Here is a 21,673-nt window from a genome sequence, read left to right on the forward strand (position 1 = left end):
AATCTGGTAGTTACGCACACATGGGTCAAACAGGGGCTGCCACTGGGAGTCTGACATCCACAACAGTCCTGCCTGCTGTGTAGAAATATACAGGCTGCTGTAACGCATCGAAATTTGGCAAATGCGATTTTAGAAAATGATGTGCTAAAATTTGTTAAGTCTACTTTTTTTTTCTTCCGGTGATGAAGGGAATAGAGCAGAGATAATTGAACAGCATATCGCCATAGCATTTTTTCCTCACTCATATCGGATTAGAATATGGGGTTACCTAATCTCTGGTAATCTGAACTAAATCTATCTAATTGTGGTAGAAAACTACACTCCCGCTGTTCTGGCGCACCATCAGAGACGCTTTGCGCATCAGTGGGTCTTTTTGGACACCGCGCCGCCAAAAGGAGATTATCAACTGATCATAAAGACATTAAGAGAGGATATCTGCACCAAATTCTCTTAAGAGTGAAACTGAATTTCGGAGCGCGCATTAGGCTAATTGGAATCTGGAGACCAACGGTTGCATTAAAACGCGCAGCAGCCGCCTTTCCAGAGATTAAGAACATTTTACATATTTTTCATGTTTAAATTTTTTTGGGCCATGGATATTTTTCTACCGCTTTATGATGGCGTTGATATGATATGTGTGAGAGTTCGGACCGGGGTGTCTTACCTCTAAGCATGTTCTGGGAGTAATGTTTTTATGCGCGCCATCCAATGGCAGCAATTATTCCACACCACAGCGCCAGCGCGTCATCATCAGTTCACATCTACGAAACGAGTTTTATTAAATGAGGACATGTGAGGGGATCTGAGAGTGAGAAAAGCAGATTGGAGATTAGATAGGCTACATGTTAGAAATACTAGAGGCGAGCAAGACGTGTGATTAGTAATTTTATCAAGTGGACAAGAACAGACTGATGCTGGACTGTGCACTGTCTGGAAGTGTGTCGCTTTTTTAAAAGACACGATTTTTTAAAAGTATCATTGCAATTGAATTCGGAATCGTTTGCGTGTGACTGTGAATGAACTTGCATTTGCCAGCCTATTCCGTGAAGACTGGAATATTTAATAATTTACGGTAATCACACATCATCGCTTGTCTGTGCTGTCTGCACAATCCTGTTGATTTTACAATTATTGTCTATGTTTTGGCGGATTCTTTCGACGGCTCTCTGCATCTCTATTCTCGTTATATGATATATCATCTGTTGCTGCAGCCGGATTAACAAACATTGATAACATGCATTTGGATTGACTCTAGTTGCTGGAGATGTAGGCAATCGACAATTCATAATTTCCCAAATGTAACATGTTTGATTTCAGGTAAAATGGGAGAACGATTATTGTTACTATTATTGCTACTCTTATCGTTACATGCGGGTTGTGATAGCCTACTGCAGACGAGCCATTCAAAATCGTCCATCTCCACAGCAGCCGGCTTGTCTGAGATTTGATCGTTACCTTATATCCGCGTCACGAGACGGATTTCGGCTTGAAGTAGGCCTAGTATTGGAGACAATACGGGAATTGTGGAGGTATTGTATTTCTTTCTAACCGGGTTATTCCTTCACAACTGAGGATAAATGTTGATGATGGAGGACGACGAATTGGTTCATCAGGTTGATATCGATTCGGATTTCGAGCCGCAAAGCCGGGCTCGCTCGTGCACTTGGCCACTGCCTTGTCCGGAGGATTTCCCCGAAGTACAGGAGGTCAATGGGTGTCTTCCACTAACCACCATCAAGGTGGAACCAGATGACAATCTAGCCGTTTCAGCGTGCAGAGCGGGGAGAATGGGTGGCACGCCGACGGAGCTGAAGCATCCAGCAGTCGCCCCGGCTCCCATCGGCGCGTCGCACCCATGCTTGGCCGGCGCGGCACTTGATGTGACTGGACAATTGCGCAAAGCCAAATCCTCGCGGCGGAACGCATGGGGTAACCAGTCGTACGCGGACCTTATCACACGAGCCATTGAAAGCACCCCTGAAAAAAGACTCACGCTATCACAGGTCTACGATTGGATGGTCCGCTATGTTCCCTATTTCAAGGATAAGGGCGATAGTAATAGTTCAGCTGGATGGAAGGTAAGCGCATGTCTACAAAGGTTATAATAGGAAATACTTTATGTCGATATTAAACACACCAGAAGTCTCAGTCAAGACAACATTGGGTAGGCTATTCCTGGGCTATAGGCTACATTATTGCACATATACTGTATATTAAATTGCCACGTCACACTTTTGGATTCGTTACGCATGAATGGTGCCATGTAATTATCCCTCTCATCAATGGCACTGATCAATGAATTACTGTAGCCTACCATTGACAGCACAATGGAATGCCTACCATTGACAGCACAATGGAATGGAGATGGGTAGAGGTTGGAAAAGCACTGTCCATACCTTCATAATTCCATATTTAGTTTGGCTACATGTATTGTACTCCTGGGTGGCGCAGTGGTCTAAGGCACTGCATCGCAGTGCTAACTGTGCCACTAGAGATCCTGGTTCGAATCCAGGCTCTGTCGCAGCTGGCCGCGACCGGGAGACTCATGGGCGGCGCACAATTCGTCCAGGGTAGGGGAGGGAATGGCCGGCAGGGATGTAGCTCAGTTGATAGAGCATGGCGTTTGCAACGCCAGGGTTGTGGGTTCGATTCCCACGGGGGGCCAGTATATAAATAAATATGTATTCACTAACTATAAGTCGCTCTGGATAAGAGCGTCTGCTAAATGACTAAAATGTAATATACAGTAAAGGCTGATGAGGAACCGCCCCCGTTTCAAAGCCTATGATCATGAAAATGCACACATGGCATGCATTTTTATATTGATTCCTTTGGTTTCTGTCTCCTCTCTCTCGCTCTCACTCTCCTTTTTTTCTCTCTCACACTATCTGTGTTAGACATCAAAATAGGCCCTAGACAGAGGCATATAGCCAATAGAAATCATTTTTCACTACAAATATTTGTTGTAAACCTACTGTATACTCTCTTTTTAAGGTGTCATTTGAGAGACACTTGTAGCTGGTCAGCTGTCCATAGTGTAAATACCCACTGGGCACACACTGGTTGAATCAATGTTGTTTCCACGTCATTTCAATGAAATTACATAGAACCAACATGGAATAGACGTTTAATTGACGTCTGTGCCCAGGGGGTAGGCTATTCAAAAGGTGCTTTTCTCCAGACGCGTGCACACAGGCTACCGCCTGTCTCGCCAGCAGCCTAGAGCAACCTCTCCTGGATGTCTGCCTGTTTTACTGTATCAGCCTCATTATTATACGTCTCACTCATATCCCTGTTCTACATTAACACAACCTAATGTTAAGAACATAAACATGGAATCCCAAAGTAACAAGGACAGTTAGAGGCACAAGTGTGGCTGTTGATCTTGTACCTCTCAGAGAGGAGATCTTGAGGGCGAGACATGATGAGGTCACAGGTGTGAGTGTTATAAACCCACACCCCAACACTTGTCCCTGTAGAAAAGCCCTTTATGGTTCCAGGTAGAACCTTTTCACCTAACAAAGAACACTTTTGGAATCCTTTCTTTCATAGAGACAAGGTTCCAAAGAAACATTTTGCATGAAAAAGGTTCCATGTAGAACCCTTGTCCCTGTAGACCAGAAGAGCCCTTTTAGAAACTTTGTGAAATTCACAGCAGTTTGAACTGTGTCGTGCATACAGTGGGATTGACTGTTGTATCCCCTCTCAGGTTTGCTGTCAATCTGCTGTCAGTCATTCCTGTTGGTTCCCTCTCAAGAGGCCTCCTGTAGCTCAGTTGGTAGAGCATGGCGCTTGCAACGCCAGGGTTGTGGGTTCGATTCCCACGGTGGGCCAGTATGAAAAGTGTATGCACTCACTAACTGTAAGTCACTCTGGATAAGAGCGTCTGCTAAAATGTAAGAGGCTGTTTTGAAAGCTACTGTCATTGTCTCTTTTTCGGTCTGTGTGATCGCACCAAATAAAATAAAATAAAATGGTATTGGTCGTGTACACATATTTTGTAGGTGCAGCGAAATGCTTGTGTTTCTAACTCCAACAGTGTAGTAATACCTAACAATACAAAACAATATACACAAATCCAAAAAAGTAAGAAATATCAGGACGAGCAATGTCAGAGTCCAGAATATACACTGAGTACACAAAACATTAAGAACTTCTCTTTCCATGACATAGACTGACCAGGTGAATCCAGGTGAAAGCTATGATCCGTTATTGATGTCACCTTTTTAAATCCACTTCAATCCGTGTAGATGAAGGGGAGGAGACAGGTTAAAGAAGGATTTCTAAGCCTTGGGACAATTGAGACATGGGTTGTGTATGTGTGCCATTCAGAGGGTGAATGAGCAACACAAAATATTTAAGTGCATTTGAACGGGGTATGGTAGTAGTTATGGTAGCACCGGTTTGAGTGTGTCAAGAACTGCAATGCTGCAGGGTTTTTCATGCTCAACAGTTTCCTGTGTGTATCAATAATGGTCCACCACCCAAAGGACATCCAGTCAACTTCACACCACTGTGGGAAGCATTGGAGTCAACATGGGCCAGAATCCCTGTGGAACACTTTTGACACCTTGTAGAGTCCATGCCCTGACAAATTGAGGCTGTTCTGAGGGCAAAAGGGGGTGCAATCAATATTAGGAAGGTGTTCCTAATGTTTGGTACACTCAGTGTATATGTATATGATGGTGTGTATAGACATTATGGACAGTATATGAATAGAAAAGGTGTGTGCAACAGTAGTTATATAGGATAATCCTTGACTAGAATACAGTATATACATATGAACACAACCACTGTACATGTAGGCTTTGTTGTGACGGTTTTACCCTCACATTTTAATGGTGAGATCCTCCAAAACATATGAGAAAATCATCAGGAGTAGTTTGAGTGCTTTACTACTTACTGTCAATAGACTGGTCAGACATGGTTATTTCAGGGTATCACAAGGGGCATGTTTAACAGGGCATAACGTTGTGGAGTGTTCAGATGTTACGTACAACAAACATGCCTCTCTGACATTCTTTTGTAGGATAAGTAATAATGTGAGCTCTATTCATGACATTGCAATGTTTAACAAAGCTAGCCTTGAACATGGCCCAAGAAGCAGCTTTGAAAGGACCACAGCTAGTAATCAACACCAGAACACATAGACAGAGGATTCAGAACTATGCTAATACCACCCCATAAAAGAGCGAAAATCGCACAGATGTCAGTTCATCACCTACCAGGTATTCCATGCTTGGCAAGTGTCAATTTAGTCTTTCACAACCAAGCTCATAGTAATGACACAAACACTTTATTGGTGTACATGTGAGAAATGCTTGGAGGCCTGGGGTTTTAAGTGTTTCTTTGCCATTTAAATGCAACTTTGTCTTTAAGATCTGTATGTCTCTCTGTGTGGATTTTGGTCGTCTTCACATAAACACCCGTTGTAGCCTATGTTTCTAAAAGAGACCTTGTGTGTGTGTCCCAAATGGCACCCTATCCCATAAGGGCCCTGGTCAAAAGTAGTGCATTATATAGGGAGTAGGGTGCACTTAGGTAGTCACGAGTTGAGGAGTAAGTCAAGTTCAGTCCTTTAGTCTGCTTAGCCTTAATCACCAAGCACCTGACTGACTCTTAACTCTGAAGTCCATCCCATTTAAGTGAGCACTGCTAAGGTGTGTCTGCAGGTGGCTTAGCCCTTGTTATCCCTGCCCTGTACCTTGACGACAGTGGCACCGCTAACAGACGCTAACCATGCTAATAGGCGCTAACCAATGCTAACAGACACTAACCGCTAAGCGACAGCCCAGCTTTATCTTTAGCACTAGTGTCACCCAGTCAGCGAGCCCGACAGTTACGAAACGGGCAAATTAGGGGGTTTGACTCCTTGGAAGACTGAGGAAGTCTGAGGGCCAGGGTTATTATGAACGTGCGAGGCGAGAAGCACGGCCCATCCCAGGTAATGAAGGTGTTTAGGTAAGTTGTTTAAAGCAAGGCGTAATGGCAATAGTCCTGGCCTGGTTTCATTGAGAGACGTGGTAGGTAATGTAAACATACACTTAGAGGAGGCACTCGCATACTCAGGCCTGAGGAGACAGTGTTTAATGCGACACAACCCCATCGTCCGTACAGCAGCCATTTGTATGTAATAAAAACAAATGGTATAGTCGATAATCACTTTAAATGATGGACTGTGCAGGGGTTTAACATCCAGTTTTTGACCAACTGCTTTGATGCAAATACTGTCGCAGACTCGCAGCACAGTCCAAATTATGAGTCAGTTGTTTGTAGATGCTATCTCCCTCCCCATACACATTCACATACTTAAACAATCATAGCAGGCTCCCTAATTATTCGTAATGTGCGTGCGAGTGTGTGTGAGAGTTGGATAAGATTGATTGCATCATACACTACATTCCCATTTCAATCAATAGGCAGAAGCATTTGATGTGGGAACAGTTGGTGTTTTTTTTGTTTGCGGGAGAAGAAGAAAAGATAAAAGACGAATACATTTGTAAGCTGCTGATGAAATGATGAAATGTAATGAAATGGTTTGCATGGTTTGTGGAGGAGGATGAGAGGGGGAGGGGTCAGCTAAAAGGAGAGGGACAGGCAGACAGCTATTAAAAGAGGTCTGTATGTAATAGTTCTAATCTGGTCTAAAAGCAGGTAGTCTTTTAAGCTTCCAGTTCCTCTCTCTTTCTTGGTCTGGAATGGACTCTGGATTCCCTCTTGGTCCTAGACAGTACTGACAACAACCAACAGCTGACTGTAAATACCTGCTCTTCTGACTTCTAGGAAGGCTGGAATCTGAGGCCCTGGCCTGAACCTAATCACCTCCTTAGAGGAGGCTACTATAGTGCATGGGCTTTGTGGGGTTGGCCACGCACACACGGACACGCACATGCAGGTACGCAAACACACACAAGCATAGAAACGAACACGCACGTATGAGGGCAAGCACACACAGACATAGACCCACACAGAACATACACACACATGATGCTGACAACACACAACAAAGGGTCAACAGTGGGTGGTGGGTGTGTCTTTGTGGGGAATACTGCAGGGGGAGGGGTTGTCTCATTCTATATACGTGTGTGTTTGGCCCCTCTGATTGGTGTGACAGCGTGTCACTGCAGAGAATGGTGCGCAGCCTTGGCGCTGACTTCCTAATGTCTATAACGGTGTGTTTTATCGGTGCTTGTGTGTGTAATGCCTGCAGGGGCTACTAACTTCATTTAGTTCAAGGAGGTTCAAGGGATTCTCCTGTGTTAGGGGCTAATGAAGATGTTGATTGTGTGTGTGTGTGTGTTGCCTGCATATGGAATTTGGTATTTTCCCTTTGTTTGGCAGAGAATTAGTATTTCTATATGACCTTTGTGGGGGGGGGGGGGGGGGGGGGCTCTGAATGTGTGTGGTTCTTTGTGCTACTTTGGGTATATGTGTGTGTGTAAGCTGCAGGCAGTCAGATGCCAGGGGATTGCGAAGCTCTAATCTGAAGTGACGAGACTGTTATTTATAACGTGTCTTTAGATAACGGGCCGCCCAGACCAGCAGGGCACAGGTCAGCTGCTAGCTAGCTGCTGGACAGAAATCAACCAAACTAGAAAGCATCAGGAGGATGAGGGGAGGGAGGGTTTAACATTTTGTATTCATTAGGCATCAAATTAAAGACAATGGACTGAAACAGGGAGGGACTCTTTCGTTTTCTGTTGCAAAACGTTGTAGAACATTTTCCGTTGCCTGCCCTAATGAACACGACCCATGTCTCCGCTGACAATCACACAATCTTATTACAGTGTTACAATACAGTCATTACTCATAAAGGGGATAAAGTCAATTGGATCATATCTGTTTAGTTATTGATTTCTACATACATTACACTGACATGTGTGCCAACCTCTGTGGAGAGATGTCGAGACACTCATAGTACTGTCAGTACACACAGGCCTTAGCAGAAGTAGGCGAGAAACACTCCAGTTGAGAAATAAGAGGGATATGGCTATCTCTGCGTGTGAGAGAGTTTGTGTTTATGAGATAGAATATGTGTATGACTTTGTGTGTAAAAGCTTAGCACAGAAAGGAGACTGAGAACTCTTGATTGTGCGTGAGTGTGTGTGTGCGCGTGAGTATGTGTGTGCGTGCGTGAGTGAGTGTGTGTTGAGGGTGGGTAGTCTGTGGGTGCAAGACTGGAAACCATCCTAGACTTCAGCTGATTCATATTCTATCCTCTCTTTGGGCTCAGGGGAATGGAGTAATTTGAGAGAGACACAGAGAGAGACACAGAGAGAGACGCACACAATGACAGCACAGATGATACATGCTGGATGTCTGATTATGAACACCTTATACAGTAACTCTCTCTTGGCACACACTCTCTGTTATGTACATGCTTGCACACACCAGCCAGGTCACTCCAGATCCAAGGCAATATTTGACATTCGTTCAGGTCCCCAGGACGTCGGAAGATGCCTTCAAAACCGTCCGCTATGGGCAGTGGTGAGCGCTATTACCATCAAGTAGGCTTGCGGCTTGCTAGCGAGCACAGAGAGTTGCGTGTTCAATCCCAGTACAAGGCACTCAATTTTAACCCTCTCCCAAACCTTAACTCTTTCCTTAACCATTCGGAATTAATGACTAAATTTAACCGTCAAAATTTGATGCTCCCCCCACTTTATTTTAAGAATGTGAAATGTCAGAATAATAATAGAGAAAATGATTTATTTCAGCTTTTATTTATTTCATCACATTCCCAGTGGGTCAGAAGTTTACATACACTAAATTAGTATTTGGTAGCATTGCCTTTAAATTGTTTAACTTGGGTCAAACGTTTCGGGTAGTCTTCCACAAGCTTCCCACAATAAGTTGGGTGACAGAGCTCAGGAGGAATGGGCCAAAATTCACCCAACTTATTGTGGGAAGCTTGTGGAAGACTACCCGAAACGTTTGACCCAAGTTAAACAATTTAAAGGCAATGCTACCAAATACTAATTTAGTGTATTTCTGACCCACTGGGAATGTGATGAAATAAATAAAAGCTGAAATAAATCATTCTCTCTATTATTATTCTGACATTTCAGTCAGGTTTGTAGGCCTCCTTGCTCGCACACGCTTTTTCAGTTCTGCCCACAAATGTTCTATAGGATTGAGGTCAGGGCTTTGTGATGGCCACTCCAATACCTTGACTTTGTTGTCCTTAAGCCATTTTGCCAGAACTTCGGAAGTATGCTTGGGGTCATTGTCCATTTGGAAGACCCATTTGCGACCAAGCTTTAACTTCCTGACTGATGTCTTGAGATGTTGCTTCAATATATCCACATAATTTCCCTTCTCATGATGCCATCTATTTTGTGAAGTGCACCAGTCCCTCCTGCAGCAAAGCACCCCCACAGCATGATGCTACCACCCCCGTGCTTCACGGTTGGGATAGTGTTCTTCGGCTTGCAAGCCATCCCCTTTTTCCTTCAAAACATAACGATTGTAATTATGGCCAAACAGTTCTATTTTTGTTTCATCAGACCAGAGTACATTTCTCCAAAAAGTATGATCTTTGTCCCCATGTGCAGTTGCAAACCGTAGTCTGGCTTTTTTATGGCGGTTTTGGAGCAGTGGCTTCTTCCTTGCTGAGCGGCCTTTCAGGTTATGTCGATATAGGACTTGTTTTACTGTGGATATAGATACTTTTGTACCTGTTTCCTCCAGCATCTTCACCAGGTCCTTTGCTGTTGTTCTGGGATTGATTTGCACTTTTCACACCAAAGAACGTTCATCTCTAGGAGACAGAACGCGTCTCCTTCCTGTGCGGTATGACGGCTGCGTGGACCGATGGTGTTTATACTTGCGTATTATTGTTTGTACAGATGAACGTGGTACCTTCAGGCATTTGGAAATTGCTCCCAAGGATGAACCAGAATTGTAGAGGTCTACAATACTTTTTCTGAGGTCTTGGCTGATTTCTTTTGATTTTCCCATGATGTCAAGCAAAGAGGCACTGAGTTTGAAGGTAGGCCTTGAAATACATCCGCTGGTATACCTCCAATTGACTCAAATGATGTCAATTAGCCTATCAGAAGCTTCTAAAGCCATGACATCATTTTCTGGAATTTTCCAAGCTGTTTAAAGGCACAGTCAATTTAGTGTATGTAAACTTCTGACCAACTGGAATTGTGATACAGTGAATTATAAGTGAAATAATCTGTCTGTAAACAATTGTTGGAAAAATTACTGTTACTGATGTCCTAACCGACTTGCCAAAACTATAGTTTGTTAAAAATAAATTTGTGGAGTGCTTGAAAAACGAGTTTTAATGACTCCAACCTAAGTGTATGTAAACTTTCGACTTCAACTGTACATGCAAATTACCAAAGCATGGGCAAGCATTCAAATTCACAAAATGCCGAAAAGGCACTAATGTGAAAAACAATAGCGTTTTCCCTTTGAAATTATACAATTATATTCCCACTGTCTCTATCTGTCTATCTCACAGACAACCACACTTATAACACCACACTGTCTGTCTTTATTTACCAATTTCAATATGTTCTCTCGTTCCTTCTCTACGTCTCCCCTCAGGTTTATCCTAGCACGGGCCAATTCAGGTTAAATGTCTTACTTGTTAGGAGTCTCCTGCCTCTGCCAGTTACCCAGAGTGCCATAAGCGGCATGCGTCTCCTTACAGCCATCACATCACATCTCTCACAGATCTTATCTCACCAATAATGATACTGCATGGATTTCCCCTCTCCAGCTGTATCTGTATCATTCGAAATATGTTGGAAATGGCACTCTAAGACGGAGCTGCTCTTCCTCCCGGGGGAGGACTGCCCGCTCCATGATCTCGCCATCACGGTTGACAACTCCGTTGTGTCCTCCTCCCAGAGTGCAAAGAACCTTGGCGTGACCCTGGACAACACCCTGTCGTTCTCTGCTAACATCAAAGCGGTGACCCGATCCTGTAGGTTCATGCTCTACAACATTCGCAGAGTACGACCCTACCTTACACAGGAAGCGGCACAGGTCCTAATCCAGGCACTTGTCATTACTGCAACTCGCTGTTGGCTGGGCTCCCTGCCTGTGCCATTAAACCCCTACAACTCATCCAGAACGCTGCAGCCCGTCTGGTGTTCAACCTTCCCAAGTTCTCTCACGTCACCCCGCTCCTCCGCACACTCCACTGGCTTCCAGTTGAAGCTCGCATCTGCTACAAGACCATGGTGCTTGCCTATGGAGCTGTGAAGGGAACGGCACCTCCTTACCTTCAGGCTCTGATCAGTCCCTACACCCAAACGAGGACATTGCGTTCTTCCACCTCTGGCCTGCTGGTCCACCTACCTCTGCGGAAGCACAGTTCCCGCTCAGCCCAGTCAAAACTGTTCGCTGCTCTGGCACCCCAATGGTGGAACAAGCTCCCTCACGACGCCAGGACAGCGGAGTCACTGACCACCTTCCGGAGACACTTGAAACCCTACCTCTTTAAGGAATACCTGGGATAGTATAAAAGTAATCCTTTTACCCCCCCCCCCCCACAAAATATATATATATATATAAAAAAATATAAAAAAAATAAGTGGTTGTCCCATTGGCTATCATAAGGTGAATGCACCAATTTGTAAGTCGCTCTGGATAAGAGCGTCTGCTAAATGATGTAAATGTAAATGTAAATATTTAGTGTACTACTTTTGACCACGTCCCATAGAGCTCTGACAAAAGTAGTACACTATGTAGGGCATAGGACACCATTTGGGACACAACCCTAGTCACATAGGGTTACTCACTTGGAGGGTTTCCATGTTGAGACTTACCACACTAAACCACAATTTCTCTAGTTTTCTCAGGCTGAGGTTTGTAAAGGCAGTGTTGTGAGTGAGGCTTGGTCTCTAGGACTCTGCTCATTTAAAAAGTGGATTGCCATTCCTGCAGGGTCACATCATCACCCTCTAACTGGACTGGTTCCTACCCACACACTATCCCTGTGGCTCAGAGCACCACCCATGGAGGAACACTGTGTTCTTGGTGGTGAGGCCCGTGGGGTGGGGTGGGGGGGTATGATGAAAGGGAAAGTAATGTAATAATGTAGACGTTGTAGTGTTTTTGTTTTGAAACTTGCTGGACTTGGGGCGGATTGGCTCTTTGGGGAGGTGTGGCGTTGTTTGGTAAGAGTCAAAGGCTTTTGGTGACGCCTTTTACAGCTTGGGACTTGGTGTGCCGAGGCGCTTTACGAGTTTGGAACGTCCACAGTCAAGGGAAGGAAGGGAGGATGGGGGGTTTTCTGTTCTCAGCATTGGGCCAACATTGGATCCTCTGAGAAAGCACATCTCTTTCTACATTTCTCTCTCTACCCTGCCAGGGTTGGATGGGGGTGCCAAAGGGAGGAGGAGGAGGGGGAGCAGATGGGGAAGTAAAGAAGGAAGAGGGGGAGGCCTGCTTTTGTGTTGCTCTATCTATACATCATGATCCAACCAACCAACTAACTCACCCGGTGCACAATGAGTTATCCGCAACTATGCCTACATTCCAACGAAACAAAAAGTTAAAAGAGACACTGAGTTAGAGAGCTAGACCTTTCATTGGTGTTGTATTGTGCCCAATAAAAGCTGGGTCTGGATGTGGTCGGTCCTTATGGTAAAATGCTCTATTTTCACCCCAAACCAAATTCGTATACTTCTGCTTGGCTTGTGTTTACTTACCAAAAGGCTTTGTTTTGGAGGTTTTGGTGAATGTAGATGTGCGCATGTTTACGTGAATGCGAAGGCGGTACGATAGCTCATGGCACTGATATACAGAGTCCTGTCTAATTTATTTTCTTAGATATTTAGCAGTTTATTGGTGGTTATAGTTCCATTGCATGTGGTTGAGAAAACGTATGTACGTTGGTAGCCATCTTGTTTGTCTGTAGGAGATGAGTCTCAATGGGAGTGACTCAAATATTAGCAACAATGTCTTTTAAGTCGATTTCAAGCTCCACATCAAGCTGTCTTCTGCTGAAATCAAATCATATTTGATTTGTCACATGCCGAATACAACAGGTATTTTACCGTGAAATGCTTAGGTACGAGCCCTTTTACATGCGCGTTGGTTGGTTTGGGAGCGATTCATTTGGATAGGTACATAGTGAAGCCTATCTGTTCCCATTCTTTCTTGAATTTGAAAATAAAGAAATTGTAGAGCCCTTTTCATTACATGGAGAAATCACAAAGGCTCATGAAGCAGCTGATAACATATTGCTATTGTGTTCAATGAAAGGTTGTCGGTGCTTGTGAGGAACTTGGTCTAGCTATGAGTGAGTCGGTGAGCTTGAGTCTGTGAATACATATGTGTCTCTGTCTGTGTGTCTGTGTCTGTTTGGGTGCATGTCAATGTGTATTATGCAGTGGAGGCTGCTGAAGGGAGGACGGCTCGTAATAATGGCTGGAACGGAGCAAATGGAATGGCATCAAACACATACTCATCATCATGTGTTTGATACCATTCCACTTTTTCCATTCCAGCCATTACCAAGAGCCCATCCTCGCCAATTAAGGTGCCACCAACCTCCTTTGGTATTATGTATATGTGTGCACGTACTGTATACCTCTGTGTGTGTGCCATATGTATGTGTGTGTGCGCTTACATGCGTGTGTGTGTGTGCTTACTCATATACAGTGTGTGTCTGTGTGTGTGTGTGTGTGTGTGTGTGTGTGTGTGTGTGTGTGTGTGTGTGTGTGTGTGTGTGTGTGTGTGTGTGTGTGAGAGAGAGAGAGAGAGAGAGAGTGCTCACATGCGGCTGATGGGCTCAGTGGGAGTTTGGTTCCCGGGGGAACGGCTTCTCATTAATAATTCAGACGAGGCTCATTATCAAGGCAGTGCAGATTTCTCCCTGATTTCACCTTAATTGCAGGCAGCCTGCTCCACTCAGGCAAGGCAGCAGTCCCACTGTGTATAGACTCCTAGCACAGCCCTCATATTCACTCTGCCTTCAGTAAACCTGGGTTTACATACTATTCGAAATCATTCAAATACTTAGAGCGTTTGAGCTAGTCTGGAGTGCCAGATGGGCGATGTTTGGGGTTTGGCCATTTTGCTGCTATTCCATTGGTGACATTGTGCCAGGCAAGCTCAATCAAGCCCAGATAAAGGATTTGAAATGATTTTGAATAGTATTTGAACCCAGGTTTGACTCTCTGCCTCCAGTATTCATCCCAGCTCTCTCCTGTTCTCCTTCCTTCATACGGCCACAACAATGTTACCTTCTGTATTGCACTGTACACCTCATACTGTGCACGGAATGTCACAAACATACTATTTATACTTACTTACAGATCAGATGAGCAGTTTCTACAGTAGGCCTAGTATATTGCTATAGCAACGTTTGTGGAATGTCATGTATTGTTATGATTGATATAGTGATAAAAGCCTACAGTGTGTTGAAGTTTAGAATGACAACATTGTTTTATGTGAGGCAACTCGACCCTGTGAGTTCCATTTAGGCTTTTTCCAGTCTTTATTGTTGTTATGATAAAACTATCTTGATATACATTGTACAGTGTGATGAAATTACGTTTTATGTAATGCAACACCGACATTTACATAATGTACTCAGTGATGGTTTTCCGTTCAGTCTTTTGTCCTTCTTTATGTCTGTGTGGAATCCCCATTGAGAAAACAGAATAATGGCCATGAACCTGTCAGACATGCATATGAATAATCAACCATTTGCTGACATGAGGATGGTGTTACTTTATAATTTAAAAAAATGTATAAATGTTATTTATTATTTACAAAAATATAAAAATAAAGTAAGAAAAGGATGTTGTTACAAAAACAACATTAATGTTTCTCTCTTCAGTCTTCATACGGAGAAACACTGGAAGCCATATTTCTCTCAGAGCCACAAAAAAAATTATCACAGAAACTCTAGGTGCTCATATTTCATAACTCAATTTTTCTCTTCGTTGGAGATTGTCTGTATGCAGCGATTGATGGCTGGACGTGTGTCAGAGAGGGGGAGAGAAATGGGAAAGAGAGGGAAGAGATGGAGAGGGAAAGAGAGAGGGAGAGAAAGGGGAAAGAGAGAGAAGAGATGGAGAGGGAAAGAGAGAGGGAGAGAAAGGGGAAAGAGAGGGAAAGAGAGAGGGAGGAAGAGAGAGTGAGGAAAGAGGAAGAGAGAGAGCAAGAGGGAGGAGGGGAGAGAGGGAGAGAAGAGAGACAGAGGGAGAGAGGCTGGGTGGGTGATGTATGTCCTGTTAGGTGCTGTATTTCATGACACTCCATCTTTGGCCAGCTTGAGGTGGTGCATCCCCATCTGTCCCACTCCTCTCAGCCTGTCTGTCAGGCTGCCTGTCAGTGTGTGTGTGTGCATGTGTGTGGATCTGGGCCATCTATCAGTGTGTGTGTGAGCCGTGTATCAGTTTATCTAAGGTTCCCGCAACCACATGGCTCAACAGGTAATCACCCTAAAGGGTGATGAAGAGGGCTGGATCACAAAGGGAAATTTAGTTACCTTTGACAGAACCTTGACATATCGTTGTCAGGTTGATATGAGAGTGAGGAGGAGACAGGGGCTGAGAAGAGTTACAGTGTCTGCTTGTTATGCTAATGGTTAATGGCTATCCCTGTACACCTGTATGTAGCCTACTTCCGCCCATGCAGTTGATGGATTTGGCTGTTGGTGGTCAGCTGGGTCACTCAAGGTACAAGTTGCACTCAGAAACAGGTCTAGGATCAGGTTACCCTCCCCTAATCCCAACTTTATGCAACTGAGGGGGTGGGCACAAATCGGATCTTGGATCAGTGTCTAAACCCAACTTCAGCCTAAGGTACTACATTGGGGGCTCTGTTCATTGGAGGTAGGGGTATAGTTTTAAAAATCCCCAAATGTTTCCAAAGTTCCCTGGTTTTTCAGAAATCGTCTTTGAAGGATTTTTGGAATCGGCGGGGAATGAACTCTGAGGGAATTCTCCAACCTGGAAATCTTCACAAAAAACAGGGAACTTTGAGAACGTTTTGGGAATTTTCCAACCCTATTAGGGACTGTAGCGGCAGGGGTGGTGAGGGAGGTTAGCGGTGGCCAGCAGGCTGGCTGGCCGTCAGCGGCTGAAATATGACGGTCCTAACTGGATTTGTGTGTCAGTGGGGATGAATGTAGGTCAGGACGCGGGGCCCGGTGTTTAGTATTCTGCCTGTGTGAGGAGGGCTGAACTCAGAGCCAGCAGATAGCCCGGAATGAACCCAGCACGTCTGCCTCCCTCTTTTTCAGTCTCTCTGCATGCATCTCTCTCTGCGTCTCTGTCTTTCTCTCACTCTTTTTCTCTCTCCCTCTCTCCTTTGCTCTCTCTTTGTTTCTCTTTGTATCTTGGGCTTTTTTCTCTCTCTCTCTGTTTCCGTCTCCCTGTGTCTCTCTCTCTATCGCTTTTTTCTCCCGCTCTCTCCTTTTGACTCCCTTTCTCTCGTATATTGGGCTTTTCTTCTCTCACACACCCAGTTCCTGTCACTCAATCCCTTCACTTCTCGCCTCTCTTGCTCTATTTCACACTTTCAGTCACTTTCATTCCTCCTCGCAAAGTACCCCTTTTATCACTCATTTCACCATCCCTTGCTAATTTCTTCCCACTCCTTTCATCCTCTTTTGATGTCCTGTTTCATCTCTCCTTCTTTCTCTCCTTCAGTCATTCTTTTATTACCAAAACTAACATGATAAACACCTCTATTTTCTTCTCTCTAAATGTCAGTCTTAGAGTTGTCTCTGCTCTCTGACTGTATCCGACTGACGTTTTCCATAGTGAGTTTGGGACCTATAGTTGCCTGTGACCACAGGAGTATCCGTCATTGATGGACAGCCAGGCTATGGCTACAGTTGGCTGTTATAGCGGTAGGTTCAGCTCCGTATCCAGTCTGATGTACCCGGAAAAGAACCATAAAAGGGTTCTTTGGCTGTCCCTGTAAGAGAACCTTTATGGTTCTACTAAAGAAGAACCTTAGGTAAAAAGGATTCTACGTGGACCCAAAAAGGCTTCTCCTACAGGGACGGCTGAATAACCTTTTATGGTTCTAACATTTTAGTAAGAGTGTACCAGAGAGCTTCAAGGATTGATCCTGACAGGTCTTGGCTGGACTTGACAGCTACACCTACCATAAAGTCATTTGACAATGGGGTGCATCTCAATAGTTTAAGTCTCCTTCTCTCATCCCCTTCATTCGGTGGACACATTAAAGAAGGTATAAACTGTTTGATCTCTCCTATCCTTTGTTTTTTAATCAGTACATACAAAGGAGAGAAGGCTAGGAGACGATGCTACTTTAGACTATTGAGATATACCCAATATGTCAGACGTTGCTGCTTTTGGCTATTGAGGTACACCCCATGCGTAGAGGTAAGACGCTCATTCATGTTGCTAACCTAACCTCTCCCTAGCTGTGTCCTGAGGCAGTGAGAGCATGGTAAAGGTCACTGCTGGTTGTTGTGTGTTGTCCTCCTTTCCCCTGTTCTCTCCATCGCCTTGGTGAGGACAGGAAAGAGGGGATAGATCAGGGTTGGCATATGGATCCATGATCTTTTTTCATTTGGGAGAGGATTCAGGAGAGAGCGAGAGAGAGAGCGAGAGAGCGAGAGAGCGAGAGAGCGAGAGAGAGAGAGAGAGAGAGAGAGAGAGAGAGAGAGAGAGAGAGAGAGAGAGAGAGAGAGCTTCCAAGCAGGACTGGAAGCCAGACTTGGCTGCACTTCAGCTACTCTGCGCACTTCAGCTCAAGTGTGCGTCCATTAGTGCACTCCCACTGCACTCATAAATGCATACAGTCACACACACACAGACACACACACACACATACACACACACAGAGTTTTATATTGCTATCCTTGTGGGGACCAAATAATTGCTTCCCATCCAAAATCCTATTTTCACTAACCCCTAACCCTAAATCTAAATCTAACCCTAACCTTGAACCTTAACCTAACCATAACCCTAACCTTAACCCTATGCCTAACCTTAACCCAAAACCCCTAACCCTAAACCTAATCGTAACCCCTAACCCTAACTGTAACCCTAACCCTAAACCTAATCGGCACAATGTCCCCACTTGTCTGAATTTTCTCTGTTTTACTATCCTTGTGAGGACTTCTGGTACCCACAAGGATAGTTAAACAAACACACACACACGCATCCGCAAAATCACATATTCACTGTAAAATTCACACACAGTATATATATAGCCTACTTTCGTACAAATAAAAAACCCACAGGCACACACAGACCTAACCCTCCTTCGCTTCACATATACCTAATTTTACTCAGGTTCTACTCTGGTCTAGACTCACTCACTCACACACATACTGTATGTTACAGTTACTGTAAAAACACACACACACACATACTGTATGTTACAGTTACTGTAAAAACACACACATACTGTATGTTACAGTTACTGTAAAAACACACTCACACACACACTGTATGTTACAGTTACTGTAAAAACACACTCACACACATACTGTATGTTACAGTTACTGTAAAAACACACTCACACACATACTGTATGTTACAGCTACTGTAAAAAATACACTCACACACATACTGTACGTTACAGTTACTGTAAAAACACACTCACACACATACTGTATGTTACAGTTACTGTAAAAACACACTCACACACATACTGTATGTTACAGTTACTGTAAAAACACACTCACACACTTACTGTATGTTACAGTTACTGTAAAAAAATACACTCACACACATACTGTATGTTACAGTTACTGTAAAAACACACACACACATACTGTATGTTACAGTTACTGTAAAAACACACACATACATACTGTATGTTACAGTTACTGTAAAAACACACACACACACACATACTGTATGTTACAGTTACTGTAAAAACACACACACACACACACACACACACACACATCCTGTATGTTACAGTTACTGTAAAAACACACACACACACACATACTGTATGTTACAGTTACTGTAAAAAACACACACACACACACACACACACACACACATACTGTATGTTACAGCTACTGTAAAAACACACACACACACACACACATACTATATGTTACAGTTACTGTAAAAACACACACACACACACATACTATATGTTACAGTTACTGTAAAAACACACACACACACACACACACACACACACACACAACCTTTTTATCCCACCAGATTTTGCAGCGCTTCCCGACAAAATAAATAATTAAATGAGAGCAATAACAGCTTCCGAAAAAAGATCCCTCAATTAGAACAGAATGGGTAAAAGGGGTGAGGCGGGTGCTGTGTGTCTGTCAGGAGGGGGAGTGGTATTTCGGGAACTCAGAAACACTATTACATAAGGGAGACCATGACCCAAGAAGGTTTTATGCAGTTGTGCAATGTTAATTTGTTCCCCCCCCCCTTAGCAATCAGCTTAGCAAAAGTATTTTCTCAAATCCTTACAAGTGATCCATGCAGACGGACCGACTGGGGAGGCAAATAAATCAGTGGTGCAGAAGAGAGGGGGGTTGGTGTGTGTGTGTGTGTGTATGCGCACGTAGGACCACGTTGCTGAGGTCAAGGGTGTGTGTAGCTGAAGTTGTGCATGTGTCTGGAGTGGAGATTATAGTGAAAGGGAATGTGTGTCTGAGTGTTATGAATGGATGTTTGTCATAAGGGAGAGATTGTTTGGTTGTTGTGTTATGTACTGGATCTGTGTGTGTATGTGTGTGTGATGAATTTATTTGTGTCATAAGGGAGAGGTTGCTGGGTTGTTATGTTACTCGTTTGTGTGTGTGTGTGTGTGAGCGGCGATCGGGAGAGCAGGCTAGGATGGTAGCTGACGGGATGAACTCGTGTGACGGCGTGGAGCACAAGGAGGTCTGCCCCAGCACCCAGGCAGGAAGTAGGTCATGGTTAGGAGAGGCGGGAAGGCGGGACCTAGAAGGTCTGAGTGACATGCTGACAAGAGCATGGGGAAAGGGGGGTGATCAGATGCCTGCACTCTCAGGCAAGAGAGGGGGAGTGTGGGGGAGATTGACAGCTGAAACATGGTGGAGAGTTTGCAGACTTGACAGAGGGGTTTGTGTGTGTGCATGTGTGGAGGTGAGTGTGTGCAGTCTCAATGTGATTGCCTGTCTTTTGTACATGAGGCGTCTAGGCTGCTTCAGATTTTCATTTACCCACCTTTTCACACTCCGTCGCTAGCTGCTCTATCATTCCATCTTTTTTTCAATCATCCCTCAAATACACTGTTCCAACAGTCTCGTAGCCTACTTGCCGAAACTCTCTCTGTCCTCTATCCACCCAGCCCCATTTGCACATGTGCAGTCACGTGGTTCCCAAGCAGTGAGTGGGCATACATGTGTCTAATTTCTGTCTGCATGTAATCTGAGGCTTCAATCTGTTTCAGAGCACTGTTGGCGTCAGGCCAGATTGCATCACTTAGCTTCACTATGCTCCTGTGTTAGCGAGGCTAACGCTGGGCTACGCTAGGCAGCTCTGTGCTGGTCTCACTAAATGTTTCATAGGGACAAATGCAGCATCCCATCATCTGTTTGTGTGTTAAAATGCTAACGGTACCACCAACAGATGTACGCTAAGAAATTATTCAACCCCCTAACCCGCTAAGCAAGCAAGCCACCATTGCATGGGGGACAATTGGTGCCGCGCTTGTATGAATCCTGGGCCGTGTTCATTATGACACTCTACGGAAAATATTTTCAAACATTTTGCAACAGAAAATGTAAATGAGTGTTTCTTGTTGGAGAACTCTATGTAGTCCTTCCCTGTTTCAGTCTATTTTCTTCCATTTGGTACCTAATGAACATGACCCAGCTCTGTAGAAGGATACAGGCAAATGTTAACCATTATCCTAGTAAATGTCATCCATGTTGTTTTCAATATTTAGCATAAGGCATCTCTGCACTGGGCATAGCCCCAGAGCGAAGGAAGGAGATCGGAAAAGGATTGGGAAAACGGATGAGGAATGAAAGATTGTGTAGCAGAGACGTGTGTGTCTGTGTGTCGGTCTGGGTCTGAAGACATAGAGCAGTAGCTGCATAGCGCCATGGACCAGAGTGCAGGCAAGTGACATTGATGGAGAGAGGGAAAGAGAGGAAATGAATGTGAAGGCTCCAGAGTTGGAGAACATGGAGAGATGCTACGAGTGAAGAAAAAATGAGACTGGAGCATATTATTTGGAGCAAGGGAGAGATAAAAAGTGATAATAAAGATAAAGTGAATGAACGGAGTGAACGATGTGGGAAGAGATTTGGAGAGAGTGAATAAGAGACAGGGCGAAGGGGGGAAAAATGGAGGGAGAGAGAGTGACAGAGGAGAAAAGGGGGGCTGAGTCTCTGCCTTTACGGTGGGGTGATTGCGTGACTGAGAGGAGAGTGCAGTGCCGTATGTAATGCTCTCAAGACGGATATTGAGATGCGCTGCCCGACTCTTTCTCGCTCTCTTCCTTCATTCTCTCCTCCGTTCTGCTCCTTCTCTCTCTCTCTCTCTCTCTCTCTCTCTCTCTCTCCCTCCATCTCTGCTAATGATCCATGCGTCTTGCCACACTGAGTGATACCCACTGACAGTACCACTCAGGCGGAAACTCTAGGAGAAGAGGCAACACACACACACACACACACACACTAGATAGAACGCACCATACTTTCAATGACACACAAAGATGTTCCTAAACACGTGAGGGCATATTGTAACCATCA

The 21,673-nt window shown here is 44.4% G+C and overlaps 1 protein-coding gene across 1 annotated transcript in view; it reads left to right on the forward strand.

The window, feature by feature from the left end:
* Positions 1–1,577: 1,577 nt before the first annotated feature.
* LOC311114534 (forkhead box protein O6-like) overlaps positions 1,578–21,673 on the forward strand; it is a gene marked incomplete at both ends in the record, with an annotated part of 37,793 nt that continues 17,697 nt past the window's right edge. Inside the window, one exon of the mRNA XM_084157205.1 lies at positions 1,578–2,078. Within this exon, the coding sequence (XP_084013331.1) occupies positions 1,578–2,078 (501 nt within the window). The remainder of the gene's footprint in view (positions 2,079–21,673) is intronic.

Source organism: Coregonus lavaretus (genome assembly GCF_964263955.1).
Source record: "Coregonus lavaretus genome assembly, chromosome: 3".
NCBI lineage: Eukaryota > Metazoa > Chordata > Actinopteri > Salmoniformes > Salmonidae > Coregonus > Coregonus lavaretus.